This window comes from Eupeodes corollae, chromosome 1 (assembly GCF_945859685.1).
Source record: "Eupeodes corollae chromosome 1, idEupCoro1.1, whole genome shotgun sequence".
NCBI classification, from domain to species: Eukaryota; Metazoa; Arthropoda; class Insecta; order Diptera; family Syrphidae; genus Eupeodes; species Eupeodes corollae.
Window position 1 is genome coordinate 118,528,115 of NC_079147.1, and position 10,845 is coordinate 118,538,959.

Below are 10,845 nucleotides of genomic sequence, written 5' to 3' on the forward strand. Positions count from 1 at the left end.
AAAAAATTGAATTCACAGGTTTTTAACAAAAAATAAAAACCTTAAAAAAAAATGTATAAAAGTTGGTAAAAATTGATTTTCGACTCAAATATCTTTTCAAAACTTTGAGATAGTAGCTTCTAATTAATTTTTGCTTATAAAAAATATTGTTTTGAACATTAGGACAAATTTTGAGAAATATCGAATTGACAGTTTTTTTACAAAAAATAAAAACATTAAAAAAAATGTATAAAAGTTGGTAAAAATTGATTTTCGACTCAAATATTTTTCCAAAAACTGTAGATATTGGCTTTTAACAACTTTTATCTTTCAATAAATATTGTTGTTAACATTCAGTAAAATTTTGAAAAAAATCGAATTGACAGTTTTTGTGCAAAAAATTAAAAACCTAATAAAAATTTACCAAAAGTTGGTGAAAATTGATTTTTGACTCAAATATCTTTTCAAAAACTTGAAATATTTTCTTCAAACTAATCTTATCTTATAAGAAATATTGTTTACAATATGCGATAAAATTTTGAAAAAAATCGAATTGACAGTTTTTTTTACAAAAAATTAAACTCTAAAAAAAAACAATTCTAATACTTGGTAAAAATTTACTTTCAATTTAAATAGCTTTTCAAAAATTAAAAATATTGGCTTCAAACTTATTGTATTTCACAGAAAATATTGTTTTCGATATTCAGTAATTTGTATATAAAAATCCAACAGTCCGTTTTTCATTAAAAAAAATCTACAAAATATAGTACGCAAATTTGGTAAAAATTGGTACGAGTACATATAGACAAACTTAGAAGCAAGACAAATCGACAGACGGGATGGGAAGTTTTCAGTGTGGGTAGCATCCCAGCCTCTTTTACAAATATGTATTGATTTACGCAATAGAGGTTGGCAATCTCAAAAATTTACAACCTTAACTTGTCCTGCCAGAGTTCAATATCAGAATGAAATGAAAATAATTTAATTCACATGTAAGACGCAACCTCTTCCGACAGAGCTCAATATCGATAATTCGATTTTTTTTCAAAAACAAACAGATAGATTTTTTTAAATTCTTGCTAAAATTTGTGTTCTTAGTTTAGCTTCTTTCAATATAAAAATATAAAAAGGCTATCCCATTCCAGCTAAAACCGTTATTTTGTTTTTAAGTTTTCTCAAGAACTAAACTTTTTTTTTCTGCCAAAAATATCATTGGTTTTTATTTTTAATTTAAAAGCAAATATTATTTTTTTCGAAATTTGATTTCTTGAAAATGGGTTATCATTTTTTACAAAATTGAAATGCCAGTCGTCTAATAATAAGTTCAAAATTATATTCCAAAAATATTTTTAAACTAAAATTCAATAACTATTTTCAAACGCAAGTTTAAAAAAATTGTATTTTTTCTTGAGAAATCGAATGGCATTTACATTTTTGAAAACAAATTTTTTTGCAGGTACATTTTAATTTAATACAGAAAATAGTTTTAGACAGACATTTTTGAATACATGAGCGAGTTCATGCGAACCAGTCGTGCATTTTATTTTTTTTTGTTTGTTACAGTTGTTATGCCCTAGTCTTATTTTGGATTTGTTTTCAATATCAAAAGATATTTTCAAGTTGTCTAAAAACAAAGATAAAAGGTTTGTTGATGTACTAAAATTGTATTACGATTCCAATAACTATTTCTTGAAGAACTCGTCCTTTGCAATAAAAACATCCTAAAGTCATTTGATATGACCAACACTATCCCAATCTTTGCTTTTTCGTTGCTAACAAGCAAGATTTAATTTAAGAAATGTTACATTAACATCCTGAAGTATATGATATGAAGCCTTAAATAATTAATTTTTTTTCTATTTTTTATTGAAATAATATAATTTAAAAATATGTAGAATAATTAAGAAAAAGTTAATTTTTGAAATCTACTTCCATTTTTCTCAATCTACTTCACTTTTTTCCTAAAATCTACGTCCACTTTTTTTTGAGAAGTGGTAACACTTGCCTGCTGCCGCTGCGGCTGCGTGCTGCGTTGATCACATTCACTGTGCTGCTCCTATTCAAAAACACTCTATATAAAGATATAAATCCCCGGTAGACATCTTGGTTTGCCTACAAGCTAAACCGGAAATCAGCCTCATAAACTTTTTCATAGTATGCGTGTAATTTCTCCTCTAATTTATTAAATTTCCCCAAAAACCTCAGTAAGTGTGTCTATGTATGCGTGAAAACACGTCAATTTTTCTCGTTGAATTCGTCCACATTACAAATACAACAATGTAAACAAATGGGTTTTGGAGGGTGATACGTACGAAGGATTTATATCTTTACTAGAGTGTTTTTGCTCCTATTGACTGACACTCGTTCTCTTCATGAAAAATTCGAATTAAGAATTTAGTTTCAAAACAAACAAGCGATTAGACAGATTCACTTATGTCTACTAGCTTCCATACAAAATTAGTTTTTGGGAATGATAAGCTAACCTTTTTCCCTTCATATAACTTTAAAGGGAAACAAAGACACTGTCTTCGTCTTTACTCGTGTCGTGCAATTCGTACTTTCGGTATTCGGTGTTCGTTCGGGAGGTTCGTTAATAGAAGTCAGTCATATATGTAGAGCCAAGCTATATCCATCATAGCGTAGCATGATGTTGGTATATGTGAGGTAGTGATAAATATGAGTAGAAATAGGTGTGAATGTAGATTGTAGATACACATGGGTTAGACAAATGACAAGAAGTATAGGTACTATGGGATAGGAAATATTATTCTTAATGAAATCAAAATAGGAATTAGTATAATTAGGTACAATTTTTTGTTTTTTTTCCATGCATATCATTTTTAAAGTTATGTATTTAGGTACTGTAGAGAGTAAAGTATTGTTTCAAATCTGAAGGGTAGACACTGTCTAAAATGTCTTATTGACGCACCGTCACTGCAATCCAGGCAGATTATATTAATCGCCCTCGGAACGGAAACCCATTCAAAAGGGGAACCAGGTCAGAAGGTTATGGCCCTACCTATAAAAAGCAACAGAGGTTGTACAATACTGAGGTTATAGATGAAACCTACGCTGGTGAATATCAACGCGCAGCCCAAGAATGTCGAAGACACAGTAGAGGACACAGTAAATTTTATGACGCTTCTACAGCGTTTCATATATAGAATATGTTACGCAGGGAGGCACCAAATTAAAATTCTTATTAGACACGGGTGCTAGCAAGAATTGTATTAGTCCGTCAATACACCAAAGCACCCAGTTAACAAAACCATTCTCTGTACGTTGCGCTGCTGGAAATATAGTCGTAAGTAAAAAGGTCTCTGGTAAATTTTTTGAAAAAGCAGGCAACGACACCATTTTAACATTCTATGTCCTGCCAGGGTTAGTGTCGTCCGATGGGATTATCGGGGACGACACATTAAAAGAATTAGAAGCGGTAATAGACCGAATAGAGAATACTCTCACTTTCAATCCTTCTATTGTTATTCCTCTTAAGGCTCGAATTTCTGCTCAGATAAATGCTGTTATTGATGAAGCTCTTCCGAAAAGTATTAGAACGAAAATTCGTGATATGGTTAATAAATATAAATCAATTTTTGGACCAATCGATACAAACTAAGTAATAAGAACAAATGTAAGAGCAGAAATAAGGACAAATACAACAGAACCTGTGTAAAGAAAAAGAGATAAGGAGTCTGCTTGAGGAAGGAACCATTCGTCCTTCCAATAGTCCCTACAACTCGCCGATATGGGTTGTACCTAAGAAGCCGAAGCCCTCAGGGGAAAAGCAATATCGTGTTGTAATCGACTATAAACGCCTAAACGTTCTATGGATCTGGTTGTGGTTCAAGAAAGACGTGTTTGATTTGGCTCCAGAGATACGAACAAAATTTTCGAAATAAAAGTGATTGGATTGATTAAAATTTGGACTTAAGAAGTGTGCCTAAGTATTGGCTTGAAAATTGTGAAGTTTGGTTGAAATTGAAGATATTTCACGTGTATTTTTTTGAAAAAGAAATTGAATATAATCTTCAAATCAATTAATTTATATTTAAACTCCCAGACTATACGGGACACTTCCAGAAACTCATCCTATACGGTGAGTACATCCATTACATCCTCTCCTATACACAGAAACAAAACATCAAAAACTAGAACCATCATAACATTTATTAAATAGAGAACTCACAACAAATCCAATTAATTAAACTATTTAAATCTCGAACTGATAAATTAAACAATTATTTAAATACGTTTTTGAAAGGGGAAAAAGAACAAACAAACACTTAATCAAAACAAAAACCACACTGAACTCTGATTTAATAGCATTTGACATACGAGCTATCTGACATCTGACAGTAGAAATAAATCTCTTACCCATCAGCTTAACGAGCTAATAGAATTTAATCCAGGGCCGGCATCAAGTATCAAAAAAAGTACTGCTGAAGTAAAAAATGGCAACTATTACTCTGGAAGATCTTAAATCCCTTTTAAAACAACAAAAAGATTAAATTCTTCAAAACATTAATGAGGCCACCGACAGAGTGATTAAAAATACGGATGAGAAAGTAGGAATCATTTCAGAAAGAGTGGATAAGCTGGAGAAAATCGTAGAAACACAGGGAAATATAATAGAAAAACAAGAAATTATGTGTTATAAACAAGAAAAAAGAATAGCACAGCTAGAAGTAGGTCTGAGAAAAAATAATTTAATAATATTTAAAGTAGAAGAAACTGAATCAAATGCAGATGAGCTCAAAGTACTTGTTATTTACATCATAAATAATAGCAACGAAGACTTTCAAATAACAATAAATGACATTGAAAACTGCTACCGTTTAGGAAAAACTACACAAGAAAAAACGAGACCAATTCGTCTTACATTCAAAAGCTACGAACAAAAAAAAAAGATTCTCCAAACAAAAAAATCGCTTGTTAATTACAGTATCGCAGAGGATCTCCCTAAATCCCTTCTTGAGGCTAGAAAACCTCTGGTCCCAAAACTGATCGAGTACAAAAAACAAGGTAAAAGAGCATACTTTAATCTGGATGAATTAGTAGTAGACGGAAAAGTTTGGAAAGAAAGCACAGACTACGACTCAGAAAACTCTAGAAAAAGAACCCGCTCTAGAGAAAATTCGCCCCCGCGACAGTCAAAAGTAACGAACATCAGCAAAACAAAAACAAAAACAACTATAATTGGATCAACAGAACTGAATCCAAAAAAACAAGCCATAAACCCAATGAGAAAGTTTTTATCACAGCAGAGTACGAACGAATATCTGAACAGAACGCTATCGCCTAAAAACAACGAAGGTAAGGAGCCCGGTTGCAGCAATCCAACGACCTCAGAATAGCAAGTCATAAAGAAAATAAATAAACATCAAATCACAAAACAACAACACAAACACCAAGACATACACCAACAGCAAAATCAACAACAGCAGCACCAAAAGCAACAACAACACCAACAACAACAACAACAACAACAACAACAACAACAACACCACCACCAACAACAACAACACCAACAACAGCAACAACAACAAATACAACAACGACAACAACAACAACAGCGGATATGGCAACAACAGCAACAGCTACAGCAGCGGAAGCAGCAACAAAAACAACCACAACAACAAAAACAACAACAAAAAACAACAACAACAACATCAACACCACCAACAACAACACCAACAGCCACACCAAACTCAACAGCAACAACAACAGAAACAGCAACACCAACAACAACAAAACAAACAGCAACATCAACAGCAACAACAAAAGCAGCAGCAGCAGCCAAGGCAACATCAACATCAGTACCACCAACAACAACACCAACTACAAATACTGCAACAACAACATTAACAACATGACCAACAACAGCACCAACAAAAACAACAACAACAACATCAATATCAACACCAACATCAACATCAACATCAACATCAACAACAACATCAACATCAACATCAACATCAACATCAACATCAACATCAACATCAACATCAACATCAACATCAACATCAACATCAACATCAACATCAACATCAACATCAACATCAACATCAACATCAACATCAACATCAACATCAACATCAACATCAACATCAACATCAACATCAACATCAACATCAACATCAACATCAACATCAACATCAACATCAACATCAACATCAACATCAACATCAACATCAACATCAACATCAACATCAACATCAACATCAACATCAACATCAACATCAACATCAACATCAACATCAACATCAACATCAACATCAACATCAACATCAACATCAACATCAACATCAACATCAACATCAACATCAACATCAACATCAACATCAACATCAACATCAACATCAACATCAACATCAACATCAACATCAACATCAACATCAACATCAACATCAACATCAACATCAACATCAACATCAACATCAACATCAACATCAACATCAACATCAACATCAACATCAACAAAAACACCAACAACAACAACAGTGGTTACGGCAGCAGTGGCAGCAACAACAACACCAACAACGACAACAACATCAACAACAACAACATCACCAACAACAACAAACACAACAACATCAACACGAAAACCAAAACCAACACCATTACTATCACCAACACCAACACCTACTCCAACAACAAAACCAACAGTACCAACAGCACCGACAACACCATCAACAACATCATCACCAGCAACACCAACAACAACAAGAACAACAAGAACATCAACACCAACAACAACAACAACAGCAGCAGCAACACAACCACCAACAACATCTACAACAGCAACAACAGAATATTATTGGCAGTGTTTCAAATATTACTGAAATAGAAAATATAACTGTACTAGCACACAATATTCAGGGCCTTAATAATAAATTAATGAATGTCGATTTATTCCGTTTTATACATAAATTCGAAATATTTTTTTCTTTTTGAAACCTTTATATGATAATATAAGTAAATTTAGTAAATATTTTACAAATTATAAACTACATTGGGTACCAGCAGTAAAAACTAAAAAGTTCGGGAGAGCAAGTGGAGGATCCTTATTTGGATACAGATTGGATAAAATTGTTGGCTCATACATTGAACAAATAGTATTGCAACTAAGAGATGAAAAAGAAGAACTATATATATTGCCAACCTATCTAAATTGCAACCACTGGAATAGTGATTTTAACAAACTAGCAGAAACAATTCAAGTAATTGCAAAAGAAAATTTAATAGTAATTGGTGACATGAATGCACGTACTGGAGACCTGAAAATAAATGAAACAAACTTTGTAATATCATGCAAACTAAAAGAACACAGAACATCGAAGGATACAATTTGTAACGCAAATGGATACTCTTTCGCCGAGCTTTGCCAAGATACTAATTTATTTGTCTTAAACGGTTGCTTCGAAGGCGATATAAACGGAGACTACACCTATGGATTTCGTAAATCATTTCAAAGTTGAACAGAAAATATTTTCAGACCATATGCCAATTATAGTAACGTTTTCAACAACGGTACAGAACAAAACTAAATCAATTGATCTACCTCTTAAACTCATACTGAAAGAGAGTAACAAAAGCAGCTTTGAAAGCAGACTAGCCCTAAATCTTGCTCAAATAGAAACACAAACTGACCACGAATCGCTAGAAAATTTAGTAAAATGCATCGTGAAATCTTACCCAACTCCTGGTAGAAACACCAAACAAGCAGGAAAACAGAAGTGGTTCGATCGAGAATGCAGAGAAGCGAGAAAACTGTCTTTTAATTTGCTGAACACAATAAGGAAGTCAACCAATTCAGATGAAAGACTTCTTTTGCGTTACAGCCAAACTAAAACTAATTAAAAAAAATTATTAAGTAAAAAGAAGAACGAATACCTACAGCAAACAGCACGAAACCTTGCAACCGAAAGAAACCCAAAAGAATATTGGAGGCAATTACAAATCCTAAAAGGCCAAGAACATAAATGTGAAGTCAACATTAATGGAAACGTATTGAGAGACCACTTCAGAAAATTACTCAACCAAAATACATTGAATATGCCTATACAGTATGCAGAACCATTTGTAGAAAACCAAATTCTTGATGCAGATATATCGTTGGATGAGATAATTGTGATAGTCCAACAAGCAAAAACAGGCAAAAAGCCCCAGGACCAGATCGTGTTTCAACTGAATTTTATAAAAATGCACCAATACAATTTCTCCAGAAAATGTGTGAAAGTTTTAACTACATTTTTAATACGGCTAAGGTACCTAACTCTTTCAAAGAAGCTCTAGTATTTCCCATATATAAAAAAGGAGACCCAAATGATCCAACAAATTATAGAGGTATCTCGTTTACAAATGCTATAGCCAAAATATTTACAGGAATGTTACTTTCTCGTATAACAAATTGGGTAGATGAAAAAAGACATCTCAGTGTATATCAATCAGATTTCCGCTCTGGTTTTTCGAGTACTTATTGTAATATTTTTGTGATAAATACAATTACCCAGGATTTCCAACTCCGTCAACGTAAATTATATATTTTCTTTGTAGCCTTCAAAGCAGCCTTCGACACTGTAGATAGAAAAGCGCTATATTTTAAATTAAATCAACTGGGAATGTCGACAAAAATGCTAAGGATAATAAAGGAACTGTACAACGGATCAAAATCAGCAGTATGGGATGGAACAAAAGCATCGGAATGGTTTGAAACCATAACTGGTTTAAAACAAGGATGTTTACTAAGTGCCATGCTGTTTGTCCTTTTCATAGACGATGTAACATCCTGTTTACCTGCCGGAATAAACATAGCTGACAAAGTTATAAAATGTCTCCTTTACGCTGATGACCTGATTTTACTAGCTGAATCACTTGAAAGTTTACAGCTGATGATTAATAAGCTAAACGATTATTGTAATTCCTGGAACCTTATCATCAACCTTGATAAATGCTCACAAAGAGAGAAATGGTATTGCGGTAGAAAGAATATTGAAGTAGTCAAAACCTACAAGTACCTTGGAATCGATGTAACTCCAACCTTCAATATGAAACAACATCTCTCTTCAAAACTTATCACAACGAAAAATGCCATTAATATTAGTTGGAATCTCCTATTGAGAAAGAAAGAGGTACCGAATTCAGCTAAATACAAGGTATATGAAGGGGTTCTACGTTCAATGATGTGCTATGGAGCTCAGGTGTGGGGCTTTCAAGAATTCGAGGAAGTCGAAAAACTACAAAGATTCTTCATCAAAAAAGTATTTCAGCGTCCTAAAAATACTCCAAATTATATGCTTCATCTCGAAACGGGACTAGCTACTCTTTATATATTCACTCTGAAACTACATGTTGACTACATCATAAAAGTTATCTCGACGTATAGTCAAGAAAGGCTGCAACACGTTCTAGGATTGTATGCTATCAGAAGGAATCATCCCTTTATACAAAAATGGAAAGAACTAGCTGAATCAGTCGACTCACCTTTGGATGTAAACATTGAAAGACCATTAGAACTCAGAAATCAAATGTATGCTATAATAAGAGAATTAGATATAAAACACAGAAAAAACTACACGAAAAAAGCACTAGAATCAGAAAACCGACTCATATACCCAACTCTAGTCCATAACCTCAACGAAAATAATTATTTCAAAGGCTCGAATAGCTGCAGAAAAATATCGTTGTTGTTTAGAGCAAGAGGGAAACTCCTCAACTTGAATGGAACGTCTTTTAACAATAGCGAAACCAATTACTGCACACTATGTAATCAACATGCTAGAGAAGACACGTTTCATTTCATGGGTATTTGTCCAATATTGAGAAACTGGAGGATGCAGTATTTCCAAAAACCATCTTTAACCCTAGAGGAACTCAAGGACCGAATTGGGAAGCAATATATAAATACTGCAAAGAAGCTCTAAATTATAGAAGACTAATTATTACGGAATGTTGGACTGTCATGCTAGAGGTCTTGGGTTCGATCCCTGCCTATGCCATCTAAAGTCTTTTCGGGGGTACTGCCTCTTGCGAGGAATTGACAAATTCTCCAAGAGTAACTATTGTCATGAAAAAGTGCTTTCTCAAACTAGCCGTTCGGATTCGGCATAAAATTGTAGGTCCCCTCCATTCCTGACAACATTACTCGCACACAGGAATGGTTGAGAGTTGTAAGTCACTAGGCCCTGGTTCACAACGGACTGTTGCGCCACCCCATTTGATTTGAATTATTACGGAATTTATTTAGAATATTTAAGTTACATATATGAACCTAGTAGATATTATTATATAGGTCCCTCCGACAGACGGCAAATTTCACCATTGTCATTTCATTCATTTAAAAATTGTAACAAAACAAAATGTCAAAACTATGTTAAATAAATGAATCTTAATCTTTAATCTTTAAACGCCTAAACGGCATAACAATCGCAGACACCTATCCAATTCCGGACATACATTCTACACTAGCCAGCCTTGGTAAGGCAAAGTATTTTATGACTCTAGATCTTACTTCTGGGTTCCATCAAATACCGATGAAACCCAACGATATACCAAAAACAGCTTTCTCGACTATGAACGGCAAATATGAACTCTTGAGGCTACCATTCGGGTTGAAGAACGCCCCAGCAATCTTTCAAAGAATGATTGATGACGTCCTTAAGGAATTCATAGGAAAGATTTGTTATGTCTACATCGACGACATAATTGTTTTTGGTCAGAGTGAAGAAGACCACCTCAATAATATCGATACTATATTCCAATGACTCCGGACAGTGAACCTTAAGGTGAATCTAGAAAAAACACATTTCATGAAAACCCAGGTAAAATTTCTCGGTTATGTGATCACCCCTCAGGGCATACAAC

At 33.6% G+C, this 10,845-nt stretch overlaps 1 protein-coding gene across 1 annotated transcript; it reads left to right on the forward strand.

Moving 5' to 3' along the window:
• Positions 1 to 2,044: 2,044 nt before the first annotated feature.
• Positions 2,045 to 6,040, forward strand: LOC129943370 (putative uncharacterized protein DDB_G0286901; the record flags this gene model as incomplete). Its single annotated transcript, XM_056052758.1, has 1 exon — positions 2,045 to 6,040. A coding segment is annotated over exon 1 (480 nt), but the record flags the coding sequence as incomplete, so codon positions are not given.
• Between the last annotated feature and the right edge of the window lie 4,805 nt (positions 6,041 to 10,845).